Genomic DNA, 23,436 nt, shown 5'->3' with positions numbered 1-23,436 from the left:
AAAATGCCGTGCCACTTCCGGGTTCCGGACAAACACTTCCCGCCCTCACGCAAGGCGGAAGTGATCGAGCCAATCAAGTTGCGTTGTTATTGAGGCACCGCGATACTGCACATTTTGTTGTCGACCTGATACCGTTAAATACAGGTCCACCAATTACTTTTGTTACGCGAATGTGTTAAAATTCTGGAATTATTTATTTTTTATTTTATTGGTAATACAGATAAAACTAAATAGTAGGTAAATAAAAAAAAAAATATTTTAGATTGTATGACTGTGGTGAAAATAAACAGGCACACATATCAGACACCACCTCGGTATCGGCGTTTCGATGTTGGGATGACCCCGCCCACCCCGCAGAAGGACAATGCTGATGGAGGCTGCGGATTGTCGATACTGCGTCGGCAGGGAAAACATCTCAGCTCCTCAAACAAGACAACGTTGGACTTTTTTTCAGGTCAGTCTTCGCTTTTTTTTCCTTGTCGCCATTCTTTGTCACTTTGTTGCGTGTCGATCTTGTTGATATCAATCAACCTGCGCGTGCTTTGCCCCCCAAAAAAATCCCCGTCACGCCAAAAAAAAAAAAAAAAAAACTCGGTTTCGAGTGTGGAAATGTTTCACGGCATCAAGTCCACGACCTTCGTGTTCCCGCAACACGTGGAGTTTTTAGCCGAGGTTTCCAGCGGTGTGCCCGGCGGCTCCTCCCCGCTCATGGTGCCCCTTTTTCGGCCGGCCTCCTGCGGGTGACACCGGTGGATGCATGGTCCTAATCAGCTGCCCTTTGTTGGCCAGACACGTGGATTATTCTATCTATTTCTGCAACATTTGTCTTCTTTATTGACGTTTTCCACGCACATGGTTCGTCACGAATGTGCTGCCTCATCGGCTGGATGAAGGACAGGGACAAAAGGCTGCAGATGCACACAAAGACACAGGTGGTGCTGCAGTGTCGATATCACACTTGACATCCACACTTGGGGTTTTAATAGTCACTCCCTGCAGGCTTCTGGGGGATTTTGGATCAAAGTCGATGCCTGTTTTGATAACATTGAGATCAATTGTGATTCCAATAATATTGTCACAAAAAAAGTGGAATAAAAGAGCAAAAACAAGAGGAGAAAAAGTTGCAACAACGGATGTTTTTTTTCTCTTTAACTATCTTTACTCAAAACATAATAATCAATCAAAATCAATGTTGTTATGAATGATTGACATATTTATTACACTTTGAAATATTTTTGGGAAAAAATATAATATAATATGACAAAAAGGGGGCATAAAACAAATAAATACATGAAAAACATAAACATATAATCACCAGATAGATGTGAAGTTGGTCTAGAGATTTAAGTATTTGGCAGGTGCTAGTCCTAAGTGTCCCAATACATATGTCAAGTTTTAGTCCCAATACGTTTGTCCAGTGTAAGTGTCCTAATACTTTTGTCCAGTGGTAGTCCTAAGTGTCCCAATACTTTAGTCTACTTTTGGTGCGAAGTGCCCCAATACTTTTGTCCAGAATACGTCGTAAGTGTCCCAATACTTTTGTCCAGTTTTAGTCTTAAGTGTCCCAATACTTATGTCAAGTTGTAGTCAAGTGTCCCAATACTTTTGTCAAGTTTGAGTCCCAAGTGGCCCAATACTTTTGTCAAGTTGTAGTCCTAAGTGTCCCAATACTTTTGTCCAGTTGTAGTCCTTAGTGTCCCAAAACGTTTGTCCAGTTTTAGTCCTAAGTGTCCCAATACTTTTGTCAAGTTGTAGTCCTAAAAGTCCCAATACTTTTGTCCAGTGTAAGTGTCCAAATACTTTTGTCCAGTGTAAGCGTCCCAATACTTTTGTCCAGTGGTAGTCCTCTGAGTTCCAATACTTTTGTCAAGTTTTAGTCCCAAGTGGCCCAATACTTTTGTCAAGTGTTAGTCCTAAGTGTCCCGAGACTTTTGTCCAGGTGTAGTCGTAAGTGTCCAAAACTTTTGTCAAGTTTTAGTCCCAAGTGTCCCAATACTTTTGTCAAGTTTTAGTCCCAAGTGTCCCAATACTTTTGGCCAGTTTTAGTCCTAAGTGTCCCAATACTTTTGTCCAGTGTTAGTCCTAAGTGTCCCAATACATTAGTTCAGTTGTAGTTGTAAGTGTCCCAATACTTTTGTCAAATTTAGTCCTAAGTGTCCCAATACTTTTGTCCAGTTTAAGCGTAAGTGTCCCAATACTTTTGTCCAGTGGTAGTCCTAAGTGTCCCAATACTTTTGGCAAGTTTTAGTCCCAAGTGTCCCAATACTTTTGTCAAGTTTTAGTCCCAAGTGTCCCAATACTTTTGGCCAGTTTTAGTCCTAAGTGTCCCAATACTTTTGTCCAGTGTTAGTCCTGAGTGTCCCAATACATTAGTTCAGTTGTAGTTGTAAGTGTCCCAATACTTTTGTCAAATTTAGTCCTAAGTGTCCCAATACTTTTGTCCAGTTTAAGCGTAAGTGTCCCAATACTTTTGTCCAGTGGTAGTCCTAAGTGTCCCAATACTTTTGGCAAGTTTTATTCCCAAGTGTCCCAATACTTTTGTCCAGTTGTCGTCCTAAGTGTCCCAATACTTTTGGCAAGTTTTAGTCCCAAGTGTCCCAATACTTTTGTCCAGTGGTAGTCCTAAGTGTCCCAATACTTTTGGCAAGTTTTATTCCCAAGTGTCCCAATACTTTTGTCCAGTTGTCGTCCTAAGTGTCCCAATACTTTTGGCAAGTTTTAGTCCCAAGTGTCCCAATACTTTTGTCCAGTGGTAGTCCTAAGTGTCCCAATACTTTTGGCAAGTTTAAGCGTAAGTGTCCCAATACTTTTGTCCAGTGGTAGTCCTAAGTGTCCCAATACTTTTGGCAAGTTTTAGTCCCAAGTGTCCCAATACTTTTGTTAAGTTTTAGTCCCAAGTGTCCCAATACTTTTGTCCAGTTGTCGTCCTAAGTGTCCCAATACTTTTGTCCGGTGGTAGTCATAAGTGTCCCAATACTTATGTCAAGTTTTAGTCCCAAGTGTCCCAATACGTTTGTCCAGTGTAAGTGTCCTAATACTTTTGTCCAGTGGTAGTCCTAAGTGTCCCAATACTTTTGGCAAGTTTTAGTCCCAAGTGTCCCAATACTTTTGTTAAGTTTTAGTCCCAAGTGTCCCAATACTTTTGTCCAGTTGTCGTCCTAAGTGTCCTAATACTTTTGTCCAGTTGTCGTCCTAAGTGTCCCAATACTTTTGTCCGGTGGTAGTCATAAGTGTCCCAATACTTATGTCAAGTTTTAGTCCCAAGTGTCCCAATACGTTTGTCCAGTGTAAGTGTCCTAATACTTTTGTCCAGTGGTAGTCCTAAGTGTCCCAATACTTTCGGCAAGTTTTAGTCCCAAGTGTCCCAATACTTTTGTTAAGTTTTAGTCCCAAGTGTCCCAATACTTTTGTCCAGTTGTCGTCCTAAGTGTCCTAATACTTTTGTGCTTCCTGCTTTTAAGCAGCCATCTTAAAAAACAGCAGCGCAGCAGCATCAGCGCAGCGGTTCTTTGAAGGGTCATAAAATCAAAACCGGAGCAGTTAGAAAAATGCTGTTCTATACTTTTATACACAAGGGTTCAATCTCTCTCCTGTGTTAGTTTGAAGCCGAAACGACAAACGCGCTCAGAGGAGATAGTTTTTGAAGGAAGGTGACCGGTTTTTAAAAAAAAATTGTTTTGAAGGGGGAATAGTAAACTTCCTGTTGGTTTTTGCTGGGGGTTGGTTGTCAATTTATGAAATGTAGGTCTAAGTGAGACCTACATAGAGGTTTTGTGTTTCATGTCTCTCCGACCTTCCAAGTGGGAGTTACAGGCAGTTTTGTAATTTTTTTCTTCCGAGGAGCAGTTTTTTTTGCGTTTTATTAAAAAATTGCAGTAGAGCGCAATTTTGAGATTTTTTTTTAGATCGCAATGTTTGCCAGTCCTGATGTGTGCGTTCAGTTTGGTGAGTTTTGAAGCATGTTAAGGGGGTCAAAATACAGCGCAAAGAGGCAAAAGTTACTGTTTTTAGTACTTTTTTGTGTTGAAGGGGGAATTGCCAACTTCCTGTTGATTTTTGCCCGAGGAAATTAATTAATGAAAAGTAGGTCTAAGTGAGACCTACATAGAGGGCCCTAATTACAAATCAATGTTATAAATTGGCATATTTAAGGCTCCAATTACTTCACATCAAATATTACACTTTGAAATATTTTTTGGGGACAATATTGCATATTAGTTTTCTATGACAAAAAGGAGCAAAAAAACGAATAAATAGGGGAAAAAACAACATATAATCAACATATAGATCTGAAGTTGATCAAAAGATTTAAGTGTTAAAAAAAACAATTTATTTTTAACACTTTTTGGATCACTGAGAATTTTCATGGGATATTTTAAAAACTGTCATTGCTCAAAAACATAATAATGAATCAAAATCAATGTTGTTATGAATATTTAAGGCTTTAATTACTTCACATGAAATATTACACTTTGAAATATTTCTTGGGGGAAAATATTGCATATTTTGTGTTTTTGCCATTAAAAAAAACTACAAGTTATATGACAAAAAGAGCATAAAACAAACACATAAAAAATAAAACACATAAATAAGAAAAACGATCTGAAGTTGATGTAAAAATGTAATTGTAATTAAAGTAGGACTTATTTTTCATGGGATTTTTTAAAACTGTCATTGCTCAGAAAATAATATTTTGTGGTGTTTGACATATAAAAATTCAACTTTCTATGACAAAAATGTCATGAAACAAACAAATGAAAAAAACATAACAAATATTAATAACTTAAAAAGATCTGACGTTGATTTAGAGACTTAAGTGTTAAAAGTTAAAAAAAAAAATGTATGAGTTATTTTGTACTTTTTAATGATTGGGACCTTTTTGGGTCCCTGAGAATTTTTAGTGGGATTTTTTTTTAAACTGTCTTTGCTTAAAAATAATAATGAATCAAAATCAATGTTATGAATGATTGACATATTTAAGGCTCCAGTTACTTCACATCAAATATTACACTTTGAAATATTTTTTGGGGAAAATATTGCATATTAGTTTTCTATGACAAAAAGGAGCAAAAAAACGAATAAATAGGGGAAAAAAACAACATATAATCAACATATAGATCTGAAGTTGATCAAAATATTTAAGTGTTAAAAAAAACAATTTATTTTTAACACTTTTTGGATCACTGAGAATTTTCATGGGATATTTTAAAAACTGTCATTGCTCAAAAACATAGTAATGAATCAAAATCAATGTTGTTATGAATATTCAAGGCTTTAATTACTTCACATGAAATATTACACTTTGAAATATTTATTGTGGGAAAATATTGCATATTTTGTGTTTTTGCCATAAAAAAAAACTACAAGTTATATGACAAAAAGAGCATAAAACAAACACATAAAAAATAAAACACATAAATAAGAAAAACGATCTGAAGTTGATCTAAAAATGTAATTGTAATTAAAGTAGGACTTATTTTTCGTGGGATTTTTTAAAACTGTCATTGCTCAGAAAATAATATTTTGTGGTGTTTGACATATAAAAACTCAACTTTCTATGACAAAAATGTCATGAAACAAACAAATCAAAAAACATAACAAAAATTAATAACTTAAAAAGATCTGACGTTGATTTAGAGACTTAAGTGTTAAAAGTAAAAAAAAAAAAATGTATCAGTTATTTTGTACTTTTTAATGATTGGGACCTTTTTGGGTCCCTGAGAATTTTTAGTGGGATTTTTTTTTAAACTGTCTTTGCTTAAAAATAATAATGAATCAAAATCAATGTTATGAATGATTGACATATTTAAGGCTCCAGTTACTTCACATCAAATATTACACTTTGAAATATTTTTTGGGGAAAATATTGCATATTAGTTTTCTATGACAAAAAGGAGCAAAAAAACGAATAAATAGGGGAAAAAAACAACATATAATCAACATATAGATCTGAAGTTGATCAAAATATTTAAGTGTTAAAAAAAACAATTTATTTTTAACACTTTTTGGATCACTGAGAATTTTCATGGGATATTTTAAAAACTGTCATTGCTCAAAAACATAATAATGAATCAAAATCAATGTTGTTATGAATATTTAAGGCTTTAATTACTTCACATGAAATATTACACTTTGAAATATTTCTTGGGGGAAAATATTGCATATTTTGTGTTTTTGCCATAAAAAAAAACTACAAGTTATATGACAAAAAAGAGCATAAAACAAACACATAAAAAATAAAACACATAAATAAGAAAAACGATCTGAAGTTGATGTAAAAATGTAATTGTAATTAAAGTAGGACTTATTTTTCGTGGGATTTTTTTAAACTGTCATTCCTCAGAAAATAATATTTTGTGGTGTTTGACATATAAAAACTCAACTTTCTATGACAAAAATGTCATGAAACAAACAAATCAAAAAACATAACAAATATTAATAACTTAAAAAGATCTGACGTTGATTTAGAGACTTAAGTGGTAAAAGTAAAAAAAAAAAAATGTATGAGTTATTTTGTACTTTTTGATGATTGGGACCTTTTTGGGTCCCTGAGAATGTTAGTGGGATTTTTTTTTAACTGTCTTTGCTTTAAAATAATAATGAATCAAAATCAATGTTATGAATGATTGACATATTTAAGGCTCCAATTACTTCACATCAAATATTACACTTTAAAAAAAGATTGCGTTGTTGTTGTGTTTTTGCCATAAAAAACTACAAGTTGTATGACAAAAAGAGCATAAAACAAACACATAGAAAATTAAAGCTGCAAGCAGCATTGGTCGGGCCCGCATATTTGGCAGGTGCTAGTCCTAAGTGTCCCAATACTTTTGTTCAGTTTTCGTCATAAGTGTCCCAATACTTTTGTCTACTTTTAGTCCGAATTGTCCCAATACTTTTGTGTAGTGTACCTACCTTGTCTGCATTGTGTGGGCACGCTGGTGCTTCCTGCTTTTAAGCAGCCTTCTTGAAAAAACAGCAGCATCAGCGCAGCGGCTCTTTGAAGGGTCATAAAATCAAAACCGGAGCCGGAATCAAAACTCTTTCGATAACTTTTAATCAAAAGGGTTCAATCTCTCTCTTGTGTTAGTTTGAAGCCGAAACGACAAACGCTCAGAGGAGATAATGTTTGAAGAAAGGTGACCGGTTTTTACAAAAATGTTGTGTTGAAGGGGGAATAGCAAACTTCCTGTAGATTTTTGCTGTGGGTTGTCAATTCATGAAATGTAGGTCTAAGTGAGACCTACATAGAGGTTTTTGTTTCATGTCTCTCCGACCTTCCCAGTGGGAGTTACAGGCAGTTTTGTCATTTTTTTCTTCCGAGGAGCAGTTTTTTCTCCGTTTTATTCAAAAATTGCTCTAGAGCGCAATTTTTAAATTTGGGGTTAGGTTTTTTTTTATTATATCGCAAATTTTGCCAGTCCTGATGTGTGCGTTCAGTTTGGTGAGTTTTGAAGCGTGTTAAGGGGGTCAAATTACAGCTCAAAGAGGGAAAAGTGACTGTTTTTAGTATTTTTTTGTCTTGAAGGGGGAATTGCCAACTTCCTGTTGATTTTAGCCCGAGGATGTAAAATTATGAGAACTAGGACTAAGTCAGACCTACATAGAGGATTTTGTTTCATATCTCTCCGACCTACCCTAGTGGGAGTTACAGGCAGTTTTGTCATTTTTTTCTTCCGAGGAGCAGTTTTTTCTCCGTTTTATTCAAAAATTGCTCTAAAGCGCAATTTTTAAATTTGGGGTTAGTTTTTTTTATTATATCGCACATTTTGCCAGTCCTGATGTGTGCGTTCAGTTTGGTGAGTTTTGAAGCGTGTTAAGGGGGTCAAATTACAGCTCAAAGAGGGAAAAGTGACTGTTTTTTAGTACTTTTTTGTCTTGAAGGGGGAATTGCCAACTTCCTGTTGATTTTAGCCCGAGGATGTAAAATTATGAGAACTAGGTCTAAGTCAGACCTACATAGAGGATTTTGTTTCATGTCTTTCCGACCTTCCCAGTGGGAGTTACAGGCAGTTTTGTCATTTTTGTCTTCCGAGGAGCAGTTTTTTCTCCGTTTTATTCAAAAATTGCTCTAGAGCGCAATTTTTAAATTTGGGGTTAGGTTTTTTTTATTATATCGCAAATTTTGCCAGTCCTGATGTGTGCGTTCAGTTTGGTGAGTTTTGAAGCGTGTTAAGGGGGTCAAATTACAGCTCAAAGAGGGAAAAGTGACTGTTTTTTAGTACTTTTTTTGACTTGAAGGGGGAATTGCCAACTTCCTGTTGATTTTAGCCCAAGGATGTAAAATTATGAGAACTAGGTCTAAGTCAGACCTACATAGAGGATTTTGTTTCATGTCTCTCCGACCTTCCCAGTGGGAGTTACAGGCAGTTGTGTCATTTTTTTCTTCCGAGGAGCAGTTTTTTCTCCGTTTTATTCAAAAATTGCTCTAAAGCGCAATTTTTAAATTTGGGGTTAGGTTTTTTTATTATATCGCAAATTTTGCCAGTCCTGATGTGTGCGTTCAGTTCGGTGAGTTTTGAAGCGTGTTAAGGGGGTCAAATTACAGCTCAAAGAGGGAAAAGTGACTGTTTTTAGTACTTTTTTGTCTTGAAGGGGGAATTGCCAACTTCCTGTTGATTTTAGCCCGAGGATGTAAAATTATGAGAACTAGGTCTAAGTCAGACCTACATAGAGGATTTTGTTTCATGTCTTTCCGACCTTCCCAGTGGGAGTTACAGGCAGTTTTGTCATTTTTGTCTTCCGAGGAGCAGTTTTTTCTCCGTTTTATTCAAAAATTGCTCTAGAGCGCAATTTTTAAATTTGGGGTTAGGTTTTTTTTATTATATCGCAAATTTTGCCAGTCCTGATGTGTGCGTTCAGTTTGGTGAGTTTTGAAGCGTGTTAAGGGGGTCAAATTACAGCTCAAAGAGGGAAAAGTGACTGTTTTTTAGTACTTTTTTTGACTTGAAGGGGGAATTGCCAACTTCCTGTTGATTTTAGCCCAAGGATGTAAAATTATGAGAACTAGGTCTAAGTCAGACCTACATAGAGGATTTTGTTTCATGTCTCTCCGACCTTCCCAGTGGGAGTTACAGGCAGTTGTGTCATTTTTTTCTTCCGAGGAGCAGTTTTTTCTCCGTTTTATTCAAAAATTGCTCTAAAGCGCAATTTTTAAATTTGGGGTTAGGTTTTTTTATTATATCGCAAATTTTGCCAGTCCTGATGTGTGCGTTCAGTTCGGTGAGTTTTGAAGCGTGTTAAGGGGGTCAAATTACAGCTCAAAGAGGGAAAAGTGACTGTTTTTAGTACTTTTTTTGTTTTGAAGGGGGAATTGCCAACTTCCTGTTGATTTTAGCCCGAGGATGTAAAATTATGAGAACTAGGTCTAAGTCAGACCTACATAGAGGATTTTTGTTTCATGTCTTTCCGACCTTCCTAGTGGGAGTTACAGGCAGTTTTGTCATTTTTTTCTTCCGAGGAGCAGTTTTTTCTCCGTTTTATTCAAAAATTGCTCTAGAGCGCAATTTTTAAATTTGGGGTTAGGTTTTTTTTTATTATATCGCAAATTTTGCCAGTCCTGATGTGTGCGTTCAGTTTGGTGAGTTTTGAAGCATGTTAAGGGCGTCAAATTACAGCTCAAAGAGGGAAAAGTGACTGTTTTTAGTACTTTTTTGTGTTGAAGGGGGAATTGCCAACTTCCTGTTGATTTTAGCCCGAGGATGTAAAAATTATGAGAACTAGGTCTAAGTCAGACCTACATAGAGGATTTTGTTTCATGTCTTTCCGACCTTCCTAGTGGGAGTTACAGGCAGTTTTGTCATTTTCTTCTTCCGAGGAGCAGTTTTTTCTCCGTTTTATTCAAAAATTGCTCCAAAGCGCAATTTTTAAATTTGGGGTTAGGTTTTTTTATTATATCGCAAATTTTGCCAGTCCTGATGTGTGCGTTCAGTTTGGTGAGTTTTGAAGCGTGTTAAGGGGGTCAAATTACAGCTCAAAGAGGGAAAAGTTACTGTTTTTAGTACTTTTTTTGTCTTGAAGGAGGAATTGCCAACTTCCTGTTGATTTTAGCCCGAGGATGTAAAATTATGAGAACTAGGTCTAAGTCAGACCTACATAGAGGATTTTGTTTCATGTCTTTCCGACCTTCCCAGTGGGAGTTACAGGCAGTTTTGTCATTTTTTTCTTCCGAGGAGCCGTTTTTTCTCCGTTTTATTCAAAAATTGCTCTAAAGCGCAATTTTTAAATTTGGGGTTAGGTTTTTTTTATTATATCGCAAATTTTGCCAGTCCTGATGTGTGCGTTCAGTTTGGTGAGTTTTGAAGCGTGTTAAGGGGGTCAAATTACAGCTCAAAGAGGGAAAAGTTACTGTTTTTAGTACTTTTTTTGTCTTGAAGGGGGAATTGCCAACTTCCTGTTGATTTTAGCCCGAGGATGTAAAATTATGAGAACAAGGTCTAAGTCAGACCTACATAGAGGATTTTGTTTCATGTCTCTCCGACCTTCCTAGTGGGAGTTACAGGCAGTTTTGTCATTTTTTTTCTTCCGAGGAGCAGTTTTTTCTCCGTTTTATTCAAAAATTGCTCTAGAGCGCAATTTTTAAATTTGGGGTTAGGTTTTTTTTTTTATTATATCGCAAATTTTGCCAGTCCTGATGTGTGCGTTCAGTTTGGTGAGTTTTGAAGCGTGTTAAGGGGGTCAAATTACAGCTCAAAGAGGGAAAAGTGACTGTTTTTAGTACTTTTTTGTCTTGAAGGGGGAATTGCCAACTTCCTGTTGATTTTAGCCCGAGGATGTAAAATTATGAGAACTAGGTCTAAGTCAGACCTACATAGAGAATTTTGTTTCATGTCTTTCCGACCTTCCCAGTGGGAGTTACAGGCAGTTTTGTCATGTTTGTCTTCCGAGGAGCAGTTTTTTCTCCGTTTTATTCAAAAATTGCTCTAGAGCGCAATTTTTAAATTTGGGGTTAGGTTTTTTTTTATTATATCGCAAATTTTGCCAGTCCTGATGTGTGCGTTCAGTTTGGTGAGTTTTGAAGCGTGTTAAGGGGGTCAAATTACAGCTCAAAGAGGGAAAAGTTACTGTTTTTAGTACTTTTTTTGTCTTGAAGGGGGAATTGCCAACTTCCTGTTGATTTTAGCCCGAGGATGTAAAATTATGAGAACTAGGTCTAAGTCAGACCTACATAGAGGATTTTGTTTCATGTCTTTCCGACCTTCCTAGTGGGAGTTACAGGCAGTTTTGTCATTTCTTTCTTCCGAGGAGCAGTTTTTTCTCCGTTTTATTCAAAAATTGCTCTAGAGTGCAATTTTTAAATTTGGGGTTAGTTTTTTTTTATTATATCGCAAATTTTGCCAGTCCTGATGTGTGCGTTCAGTTCGGTGAGTTTTGAAGCGTGTTAAGGGGGTCAAATTACAGCTCAAAGAGGGAAAAGTTACTGTTTTTAGTACTTTTTTGTCTTGAAGGGGGAATTGCCAACTTACTGTAGATTTTAGCCCGAGGATGTAAAATTATGAGAACTAGGTCTAAGTCAGACCCACATAGAGGATTTTGTTTCATGTCTTTCCGACCTTCCCAGTGGGAGTTACAGGCAGTTTTGTCAGTTTTTTCTCCGTTTTATTCAAAAATTGCTCTAGAGCGCAATTTTTAAATTTGGGGTTAGGTTTTTTTTTTATTATATCGCAAATTTTGCCAGTCCTGATGTGTGCGTTCAGTTTGGTGAGTTTTGAAGCGTGTTAAGGGGGTCAAATTACAGCTCAAAGAGGGAAAAGTGACTGTTTTTAGTACTTTTTTGTCTTGAAGGGGGAATTGCCAACTTCCTGTTGATTTTAGCCCGAGGATGTAAAATTATGAGAACTAGGTCTAAGTCAGACCTACATAGAGGATTTTGTTTCATGTCTTTCCGACCTTCCTAGTGGGAGTTACAGGCAGTTTTGTCATTTTTTTCTTCCGAGGAGCAGTTTTTTCTCCGTTTTATTCAAAAATTGCTCTAGAGCGCAATTTTAAAATTTGGGGTTAGGTTTTTTTTAATTTATATCGCAAATTTTGCCAGTTCTGATGTGTGCGTTCAGTTTGGTGAGTTTTGAAGCATGTTAAGGGGGTCAAATTACAGCTCAAAGAGGGAAAAGTTACTTTTTTTAGTACTTTTTTGTCTTGAAGGGGGAATTGCCAACTTCCTGTTGATTTTAGCCCGAGGATGTACAATTATGAGAACTAGGTCTAAGTCAGACCTACATAGAGGATTTTGTTTCATGTCTTTCCGACCTTTCTAGTGGGAGTTACAGGCAGTTTTGTCATTTTTTTCTTCCGAGGAGCAGTTTTTTCTCCGTTTTATTCAAAAATTGCTCTAGAGCGCAATTTTTAAATTTGGGGCTAGGTTTTTTTTTTATTATATCGCAAATTTTGCCAGTCCTGATGTGTGCGTTCAGTTTGGTGAGTTGTGAAGCGTGTTAAGGGGGTCAAATTACAGCTCAAAGAGGGAAAAGTGACTGTTTTTAGTACTTTTTTGTCTTGAAGGGGGAATTGCCAACTTCCTGTTGATTTTAGCCCGAGGATGTAAAAATTATGAGAACTAGGTCTAAGTCAGACCTACATAGAGGATTTTGTTTCATGTCTTTCCGACCTTCCTAGTGGGAGTTACAGGCAGTTTTGTCATTTTTTTCTTCCGAGGAGCAGTTTTTTCTCCGTTTTATTCAAAAATTGCTCTAAAGCGCAATTTTTAAATTTGGGGTTAGTTTTTTTTATTATATCGCAAATTTTGCCAGTCCTGATGTGTGCGTTCAGTTTGGTGAGTTTTGAAGCGTGTTAAGGGGGTCAAATTACAGCTCAAAGAGGGAAAAGTTACTGTTTTTTAGTACTTTTTTGTCTTGAAGGGGGAATTGCCAACTTCCTGTTGATTTTAGCCCGAGGATGTAAAATTATGAGAACTAGGTCTAAGTCAGACCTACATAGAGGATTTTGTTTCATGTCTTTCCGACCTTCCCAGTGGGAGTTACAGGCAGTTTTGTCATTTTTTTCTTCCGAGGAGCAGTTTTTTCTCCGTTTTATTCAAAAATTGCTCTAGAGCACAATTTTTAAATTTGGGGTTAGGTTTTTTTTATTATTTCGCAAATTTTGCCAGTCCTGATGTGTGCGTTCAGTTTGGTGAGTTTTGAAGCGTGTTAAGGGGGTCAAATTACAGCTCAAAGAGGGAAAAGTTACTGTTTTTAGTACTTTTTTGTCTTGAAGGGGGAATTGCCAACTTACTGTTGATTTTAGCCCGAGGATGTAAAATTATGAGAACTAGGTCTAAGTCAGACCTACATAGCGGATTTTGTTTCATGTCTCTCTGACCTTCCTAGTGGGAGTTACAGGCAGTTTTGTCATTTTTTTCTTCCGAGGAGCCGTTTTTTTCTCCGTTTTATTCAAAAATTGCGGTAGAGCGCAATTTTGAGATTTGGGGTTAGGTTTTTTTATTAGATCGCAATTTTTGCCAGTCCTGATGTGTGCGTTCAGTTTGGTGAGTTTTGAAGCGTGTTAAGGGGGTCAAATTACAGCTCAAAGAGGGAAAAGTGACTGTTTTTAGTACTTTTTTGTCTTGAAGGGGGAATTGCCAACTTCCTGTTGATTTTAGCCCGAGGATGTAAAATTATGAGAACTAGGTCTAAGTCAGACCTACATAGAGGATTTTGTTTCATGTCTTTCCGACCTTCCCAGTGGGAGTTACAGGCAGTTTTGTCATTTTTTTCTTCCGAGGAGCAGTTTTTTCTCCGTTTTATTCAAAAATTGCTCTAGAGCGCAATTTTTAAATTTGGGGTTAGGTTTTTTTTATTATATCGCAAATTTTGCCAGTCCTGATGTGTGCGTTCAGTTTGGTGAGTTTTGAAGCGTGTTAAGGGGGTCAAATTACAGCTCAAAGAGGGAAAAGTTACTGTTTTTAGTACTTTTTTTGTCTTGAAGGGGGAATTGCCAACTTCCTGTTGATTTTAGCCCGAGGATGTAAAAATTATGAGAACTAGGTCTAAGTCAGACCTACATAGAGGATTTTGTTTCATGTCTTTCCGACCTTCCCAGTGGGAGTTACAGGCAGTTTTGTCATTTTTTTCTTCCGAGGAGCAGTTTTTTCTCCGTTTTATTCAAAAATTGCTCTAGAGCGCAATTTTTAAATTTGGGGTTAGTTTTTTTTTTTATTATATCGCAAATTTTGCCAGTCCTGATGTGTGCGTTCAGTTTGGTGAGTTTTGAAGCGTGTTAAGGGGGTCAAATTACAGCTCAAAGAGGGAAAAGTTACTGTTTTTAGTACCTTTTTTTGTCTTGAAGGGGGAATTGCCAACTTCCTGTTGATTTTAGCCCGAGGATGTAAAATTATGAGAACTAGGTCTAAGTCAGACCTACATAGAGGTTTTTGTTTCATGTCGCTCCGACCTTCCCAGTGGGAGTTACAGGCAGTTTTGTCATTTTTTTCTTCCGAGGAGCAGTTTTTTCTCCGTTTTATTCAAAAATTGCTCTAAAGCGCAATTTTTAAATTTGGGGTTAGGTTTATTTTTTAGATCGCAATGTTTGCCAGTCCTGATGTGTGCGTTCAGTTTGGTGAGTTTTGAAGCGTGTTAAGGGGGTCAAATTACAGCTCAAAGAGGGAAAAGTGACTGTTTTTAGTACTTTTTTGTCTTGAAGGGGGAATTGCCAACTTCCTGTTGATTTTAGCCCGAGGATGTAAAATCATGAGAACTAGGTCTAAGTCAGACCTACATAGAGGTTTTTGTTTCATGTCTCTCCGACCTTCCCAGTGGGAGTTACAGGCAGTTTTGTCATTTTTTTCTTCCGAGGAGCAGTTTTTTCTCCGTTTTATTCAAAAATTGCTCTAGAGCGCAATTTTTAAATTTGGGGTTAGGTTTTTTTTTAATTATATCGCAAATTTTGCCAGTCCTGATGTGTGCGTTCAGTTTGGTGAGTTTTGAAGCGTGTTAAGGGGGTCAAATTACAGCTCAAAGAGGGAAAAGTTACTGTTTTTAGTACCTTTTTTTGTCTTGAAGGGGGAATTGCCAACTTCCTGTTGATTTTAGCCCGAGGATGTAAAATTATGAGAACTAGGTCTAAGTCAGACCTACATAGAGGTTTTTGTTTCATGTCTCTCCGACCTTCCCAGTGGGAGTTACAGGCAGTTTTGTCATTTTTTTCTTCCGAGGAGCAGTTTTTTCTCCGTTTTATTCAAAAATTGCTCTAAAGCGCAATTTTTAAATTTGGGGTTAGGTTTATTTTTTAGATCGCAATGTTTGCCAGTCCTGATGTGTGCGTTCAGTTTGGTGAGTTTTGAAGCGTGTTAAGGGGGTCAAATTACAGCTCAAAGAGGGAAAAGTGACTGTTTTTAGTACTTTTTTGTCTTGAAGGGGGAATTGCCAACTTCCTGTTGATTTTAGCCCGAGGATGTAAAATCATGAGAACTAGGTCTAAGTCAGACCTACATAGAGGTTTTTGTTTCATGTCTTTCCGACCTTCCTAGTGGGAGTTACAGGCAGTCTTGTTTTGTTTTTTTTCCTAGGGGGCGCTAGAGCGCAATTTTGATTTTTGCGGTTCGTTTTTTTTAATAAAAGACAATTTTCGCAGGTCCTGATGGTGAGTTTTGAAGCATGTTAAGTGGGTCAAATTAGTGCTCAAAGAGGCGGCGGAAGAATAATAATAATAAAGAATAATAAAACCTTACAAATTCAATGGGCCCGCATGGCCCATTGCATAAGGACTCCCTTTGGGAGTCCTTATGCAATGGGCCATGCGGGCCCTAATAAAACACATAAATAAGAAAAACGATCTGACGTTGATGTAAAAATGTAATTGTAATTAAAGTAGGACTTATTTTTCGTGGGATTTTTTTAAACTGTCATGGCTCCGAAAATAATAATGAATCAAAATTGACATATTTAAGGCTCCAATTACTTACTACTTTTGGCGGGAAAGTGTTGCATATTTTGTGGGTTTGCCATAAAAAACTGGATTTTTTTTTTTGAACAAAACGAGCCTAAAAAATGATATCATGTTTGGAGTTAATCTAAAGATTGAAGTCTTGAAAATAAAATAAAAAAAGACTTATTTTTTCGGGTTCCCGGGACCAAACTTGATTATTTCAACAAATACTGTATTGATGTTTTAGTCGTTTTACAGCACACAGACTTAAAAATAGACAGTAAAAGTACATACTCAAAACTCACATTTATTAGAACTAATAATAATAATAATTATAATCACCACCAAAGTCTTCCTTTATTGTGGTCTTAAACATGCATTTAACACATTATCATCACACTTCAACATCTCTAACACGTCAAATGCTGCCAATATGTTCCTAATTGTCTTGGTTGACTAAATGTGAAATAAGTACATGTCAACTCGGAGTGAATGTTAGTATACTGCATTACCCAGAAGGCTTAGCGGCGTAGACAGGAACAGGCAGTAGGTGTAAACGACAACAATCGATGTCACACGTTGTTGTTTCCTGTTGTTGTTGTTTCCTGCTTCAAAGCAACTAGACAAATTAGACACCATGTTTACCTGACACCTGTTACGGTTCATTTTTGGTACAACAAATGAAAATGTATGTATATATGTATATATATATATATATGTGTGTGTGTGTGTGTGTCTCCAAAGAGTCCTGGTGGTCATGTAGCTGGTATCATGTTGTGCGGATCCTGTATCAGGCTGATTGTTGTATCGTCCACTCTTGTGGTGTCTGATGGCCAAGTAGTGGTCATGTGTGTGTGCTGCGCTCCTACTTCCCGCTTGAAGGTAGTCACGTTGCAATAACATCACCATGAGAGACATGAATGTTCTCTTCATGTGTTCATCGTCTGGTGTCTCGGTATCGACCTCTCAGTCATGTACACTCATGACTTACTTGTGTGTGATATCATGTGCGATACAAGCAGTCCTACAGAGTGTCTACTTGTGTGTGATATCATGTGCAATACAAGCATTCCTGCAGCGTGTTTACCTGTGTGTGATATCATGTGCAATACAAGCATTCCTGCAGCGTGTTTACTTGTATGTGATATCATGTGCGATACAAGCAGTCCTGCAGTGTTTACCTGTGTGATATCATGTGCAATACAAGCATTCCTGCAGCGTGTTTACTTGTGAGTGATATCATGTGCAATACAAGCAGTCCTGCTGTGTTTACCTGTGTGTGATATCATGTGCAATACAAGCATTCCTGCAGCGTGTTTACTTGTATGTGATATCATGTGCGATACAAGCAGTCCTGCAGTGTTTACCTGTGTGATATCATGTGCAATACAAGCAGTCCTGCAGCGTGTTTACTTGTGTGTGATATCATGTGCGATACAAGCATACCTGCAGCGTGTTTACTTGTGTGTGTGATATCATGTGCAATACAAGCATTCCTGCAGAGTGTTTACTTGTGTGCGATATCATGTGCGATACAAGCAGTCCTGCAGTGTTTACCTGTGTGTGATATCATGTGCAATACAAACATTCCTGCAGCGTGTTTACTTGTGTGTGATATCATGTGCGATACAAGCAGCCCTGCAGTGTTTACCTGTGTGTGATATCATGTGCAATACAAGCATTCCTGCAGCGTGTTTACTTGTGTGTGATATCATGTGCGATACAAGCAGTCCTGCAGTGTTTACCTGTGTGTGATATCATGTGCGTTACAAGCAGTCATGCAGCGTGTTAACTTGTTTGTGATATCATGTGCGATACAAGCAGTCCTGCAGAGTGTTTACTTGTATGTGATATCATGTGCGATACAAGCAGTCCTACAGAGTGTCTACTTGTGTGTGATATCATGTGCGATACAAGCAGTCCTACAGAGTGTCTACTTGTGTGTGATATCATGTGTGATATAAGCAGTCGTACAGCATGTTTACTTGTGTGTGATATCAGCAGTCCTGCAGTGTGTTTACTTGTGTGTGATATCATGTGTGATACAAGCAGTCCTACAGAGTGTTTACTTTATGTGATATCATGTGCGATACAAGCAGTCCTACAGAGTGTTTACTTGTGTGTGATGTCATGTGCGATACAAGCAGTCCTACATAGTGTTTATTTGTGTGTGATATCACGTGCAATACAAGCAGTCATGCAATGTGTTTACTTGTATGTGTGTGATATGATGTGCGATGCAAGCAGTCCTGCAGTGTGTTTACTTGTGTGTGTGATATCATGTGCAATACAAGCATTCCTGCAGTGTGTTTACTTGTGTGTGATATCATGTGCGATACAAGCAGTCCTACAGAGTGTTTATTTGTGTGTGATATCATGTGCAATACAAGCATTCCTGCAGCGTGTTTACTTGTGTGTGTGATATCATGTGCGATACAAGCAGTCCTGCAGTGTTTACCTGTGTGTGATATCATGTGCAATACAAGCATTCCTGCAGCGTGTTTACTTGTATGTGATATCATGTGCGATACAAGCAGTCCTGCAGTGTTTACCTGTGTGTGATATCATGTGCAATACAAGCATTCCTGCAGCGTGTTTACTTGTGTGTGATATCATGTGCGATACAAGCAGTCTTGCAGTGTTTACCTGTGTGTGATATCATGTGCGATACAAGCAGTCCTGCAGTGTTTACCTGTGTGTGATATCATGTGCAATACAAGCATTCCTGCAGCGTGTTTACTTGTGTGTGATATCATGTGCGATACAAGCAGTCCTGCAGTGTTTACCTGTGTGTGTGATATCATGTGCAATACAAGCATTCCTGCAGCGTGTTTACTTGTGTGTGATATCATGTGCGATACAAGCAGTCTTGCAGTGTTTACCTGTGTGTGATATCATGTGCGATACAAGCAGCCCTGCAGTGTTTACCTGTGTGTGATATCTTGTGCAATACAAGCATTCCTGCAGCGTGTTTACTTGTGAGTGATATCATGTGCAATACAAGTAGTCCTGCTGTGTTTACCTGTGTGTGATATCATGTGCAATACAAGCATTCCTGCAGCGTGTTTACTTGTATGTGATATCATGTGCGATACAAGCAGTCCTGCAGTGTTTACCTGTGTGATATCATGTGCAATACAAGCATTCCTGCAGCGTGTTTACTTGTGTGCGATATCATGTGCGATACAAGCATTCCTGCAGCGTTTTTACTTGTGTGTGATATCATGTGCGATACAAGCAGTCCTGCAGCGTGTTTACTTGTGAGTGATATCATGTGCGATACAAGCAGTCCTGCTGTGTTTACCTGTGTGTGATATCATGTGCAATACAAGCATTTCTGCAGCGTGTTTACTTGTGTGTGATATCATGTGCGATACAAGCAGTCCTGCAGTGTTTACCTGTGTGTGTGATATCATGTGCAATACAAGCATTCCTGCAGCGTGTTTACTTGTATGTGATATCATGTGCGATACAAGCAGTCTTGCAGTGTTTACTTGTGTGTGTGTGTGTGTGATATCATGTGCGATACAAGCAGTTCTTGGGCATGTTTACTTGTGTGTGATATCATGTGTGATACAAGCAGTCGTACAGCATGTTTACTTGTGTGTGTGATATCATGTGTGATACAAGCAGTCCTGCAGAGTGTTTGTGTGTAATATCATGTGTGATACAAGCAGTCCTACAGTGTTTGCTTGTGTGTGATATCATGTGCGATACAAGCAGTCCTGATACTTTACATCTTAGAAGTATACCAACTTCTTTTATGTTCGCCTGCTAATATTTTATGCTAGCATTTAATTTAATTTGATTGGTTTGAACGTAAAATTAATTGATTTTGATACTTGGCGCCATCTCACAGTATGCTAACTTTGCTCATGCTATAACGATATATTAACTGTATATATCATGTATTAATAGTAGATACAAATAGCTTATTGGTATCGATTGGTATACAAGCTTTTTAGCTAATTTTGTATTTTTAAACCTAAAAAACATGACTTTTTATACATGGTGCCAACTTAGAAGCATGCTAACTTTTCTAATGTCACCATGCTAATGTTAGCATGCTAATGTTAGCATGCTAACATTTTATGTTAGTATTTAAGCTGGTTTTAAGTTAAACCAAAAAAAAACATGGATTTTGATACTTAAGTATTCTAACTTTTGCCATGTTAACATGTTAACGTTAGCATGCTAACTTTTTATGTTAGCTTTTTAGCTAAACCTTAAAAAAACATGGATTTTGATACTGGCCGCCAACTTGGAAGTAGTCTAACTTTTGCCATGTTGAAATGTTAACTTTAGCATGCTAACGTTTTATGCTAGTTTTTTAGCTAAACCTAAAAAAAAACATAAAAAAACATGGATTTTTATATTGGCCGCCAACTTGGAAGTATTCTAACTTTTACCATGTTGACATGTTAACTTTAGCATGCTAACGTTTTATGCTAAGTTTTGTAGCTGATCGTCTTTGTTTGTATGTACATGTATATTATGTCCCCAGTTGAATATGCATGTTTCTGAACTGATTATATCGCAGCTGTTGGCTATTGTTAGCATGCTAACGTTTTAGCATGCTCGTTTTATTAATCTCAACCTAAAAAAAACATAAAAAACATGGATTTCGATACTTAAGTATTCTAACTTTTGCCATGTTAACATGTTAACTTCAGCATGCTAATGTTTTATGCTAGCTTTTTAGCTAAACCTAAAAAAAACATAAAAAAACATGGATTTTGATACTGGCCGCCAACTTGGAAGTATTCTAACTTTTACCATGTTGACATGTTAACTTTAGCATGCTAACGTTTTATGCTAAGTTTTGTAGCTGATCGTATTTTTTTGTATATATATTATGTCCCCAGTTCAATATGCATGTTTCTGAACTGATTATATCGCAGCTGTTGACTATTGTTAGCATGCTAACGTTTTAGCATGCTCGTTTTATTAATTTGAACCTTAAAAAAACATAAAAAACATGGATTTCGATACTTAAGTATTCTAACTTTTGCCATGTTAACATGTTAACTTTATCATGCTAACGTTTTATGCTAGCTTTTTAGCTAAACCTAAAAAAAAACATAAAAAAACATGGATTTTTATATTGGCCGCCAACTTGGAAGTATTCTAACTTTTACCATGTTGACATGTTAACTTTAGCATGCTAACGTTTTATGCTAAGTTTTGTAGCTGATCGTATTTGTTTGTATGTACATGTATATTATGTCCCCAGTTGAATATGCATGTTTCTGAACTGATTATATCGCAGCTGTTGGCTATTGTTAGCATGCTAACGTTTTAGCATGCTCGTTTTATTAATTTGAACCTAAAAAAAACATAAAAAACATGGATTTCGATACTTAAGTATTCTAACTTTTGCCATGTTAACATGTTAACTTTAGAATGCTAACATTTTATGCTAGCTTTTTAGCTAAACCTAAAAAAAACATAAAAAAACATGGATTTTGATACTGGCCGCCAACTTGGAAGTAGTCTAACTTTTACCATGTTGACATGTTAACTTTAGCATGCTAACGTTTTATGCTAAGTTTTGTAGCTGATCGTATTTGTTTGTATGTACATGTATATTATGTCCCCAGTTGAATATGCATGTTTCTGAACTGATTATATCGCAGCTGTTGGCTATTGTTAGCATGCTAACGTTTTAGCATGCTCGTTTTATTAATCTCAACCTAAAAAAAACATAAAAAACATGGATTTCGATACTTAAGTATTCTAACTTTTGCCATGTTAACATGTTAACTTTAGAATGCTAACATTTTATGCTAGCTTTTGAGCTAAACCTAAAAAAAACATTAAAAAAACATGGATTTTGATACTGGCCGCCAACTTGGAAGTATTCTAACTTTTACCATGTTGACATGTTAACTTTAGCATGCTAACGTTTTATGCTAGTTTTTTAGCTGATCATATTTTTTTGTATGTATATTATGTCCCCAGTTGAATATGCATATTTCTGAACTGATTATATCGCAGCTGTTGACTATTGTTAGCATGCTAACGTTTTAGCATGCTCGTTTTATTAATTTGAACCTAAAAAAACATAAAAAACATGGATTTCGATACTTAAGTATTCTAACTTTTGCCATGTTAACATGTTAACGTTAGCATGCTAATGTTTTATGCTAGCTTTTTAGCTAAACCTAAAAAAAACATAAAAAAACATGGATTTTGATACTGGCCGCCAACTTATGAGTATTCTAACTTTTACCATGTTGACATGTTAACTTTAGCATGCTAACGTTTTATGCTAGTTTTTTAGCTGATCGTCTTTGTTTGTATGTATATGTATATTATGTCCCCAGTTGAATATGCATGTTTCTGAACTGATTATATCGCAGCTGTTGACTATTGTTAGCATGCTAACGTTTTAGCATGCTCGTTTTATTAATCTGTACCTAAAAAAAACATAAAAAACATGGATTTCGATACTTAAGTATTCTAACTTTTGCCATGTTGACATGTTAACTTTAGCATGCTAACGTTTTATGCTAGCTTTTTAGCTAAACCTAAAAAAAACATTAAAAAACATGGATTTTGATACTGGCCGCCAACTTGGAAGTATTCTAACTTTTACCATGTTGACATGTTAACTTTAGCATGCTAACGTTTTATGCTAAGTTTTGTAGCTGATCGTATTTTTTTGTATGTGTATTATGTCCCCAGTTGAATATGCATGTTTCTGAACTGATTATATCGCAGCTGTTGGCTATTGTTAGCATGCTAACGTTTTAGCATGCTCGTTTTATTAATCTGAACCTAAAAAAAACATAAAAAACATGGATTTCGATACTTAAGTATTCTAACTTTTGCCATGTTAACATGTTAACTTTAGCATGCTAACGTTTTATGCTAGCTTTTTAGCTAAACCTAAAAAAAACATAACAAATCATGGATTTTGATACTAGCCGCCAACTTGGAAGTATTCTAACTTTTACCATGTTGACATGTTAACTTTAGCATGCTAACGTTTTATGCTAAGTTTTTTAGCTGATCGTATTTGTTTGTATGTATATGTATATTATGTCCCCAGTTGAATATGCATGTTTCTGAACTGATTATATCGCAGCTGTTGACTATTGTTAGCATGCTAACGTTTTAGCATGCTCGTTTTATTAATCTCAACCTAAAAAAAACATAAAAAACATGGATTTCGATACTTAACTATTCTAACTTTTGCCATGTTAACATGTTAACTTTAGCATGCTAACGTTTTATGCTAGCTTTTTAGCTAAACCTAAAAAAAAACATAAAAAAACATGGATTTTGATACTGGCCGCCAACTTGGAAGTAGTCTAACTTTTACCATGTTGACATGTTAACTTTAGCATGCTAACGTTTTATGCTAAGTTTTGTAGCTGATCGTATTTGTTTGTATGTACATGTATATTATGTCCCCAGTTGAATATGCATGTTTCTGAACTGATTATATCGCAGCTGTTGACTGTTGTTAGCATGCTAACGTTTTAGCATGCTCGTTTTATTAATTTGAACCTAAAAAAAACATAAAAAACATGGATTTCGATACTTAAGTATTCTAACTTTTGCCATGTTAAC

The 23,436-nt window shown here is 36.6% G+C and overlaps 1 protein-coding gene across 4 annotated transcripts in view; it reads left to right on the top strand.

Moving 5' to 3' along the window:
- Positions 1 to 308: 308 nt before the first annotated feature.
- arhgap12b (Rho GTPase activating protein 12b) overlaps positions 309 to 23,436 on the top strand; it is a 159,667-nt gene continuing 136,539 nt past the window's right edge. For all 4 annotated transcript variants that reach the window (XM_061965949.2, XM_072913441.1, XM_061965946.2 and 1 more), the window contains exon 1: positions 309 to 454. In XM_061965949.2, the coding sequence (XP_061821933.2) occupies positions 365 to 454 (90 nt within the window). In that variant the 5' untranslated portion in view covers positions 309 to 364. The remainder of the gene's footprint in view (positions 455 to 23,436) is intronic.

Source organism: Nerophis lumbriciformis, linkage group LG07 (genome assembly GCF_033978685.3).
Source record: "Nerophis lumbriciformis linkage group LG07, RoL_Nlum_v2.1, whole genome shotgun sequence".
NCBI classification, from domain to species: domain Eukaryota; kingdom Metazoa; phylum Chordata; class Actinopteri; order Syngnathiformes; family Syngnathidae; genus Nerophis; species Nerophis lumbriciformis.
The sequence above is the reverse complement of the archived record's forward strand: the minus strand, read 5'-3'. Positions and strand labels throughout refer to the sequence as shown.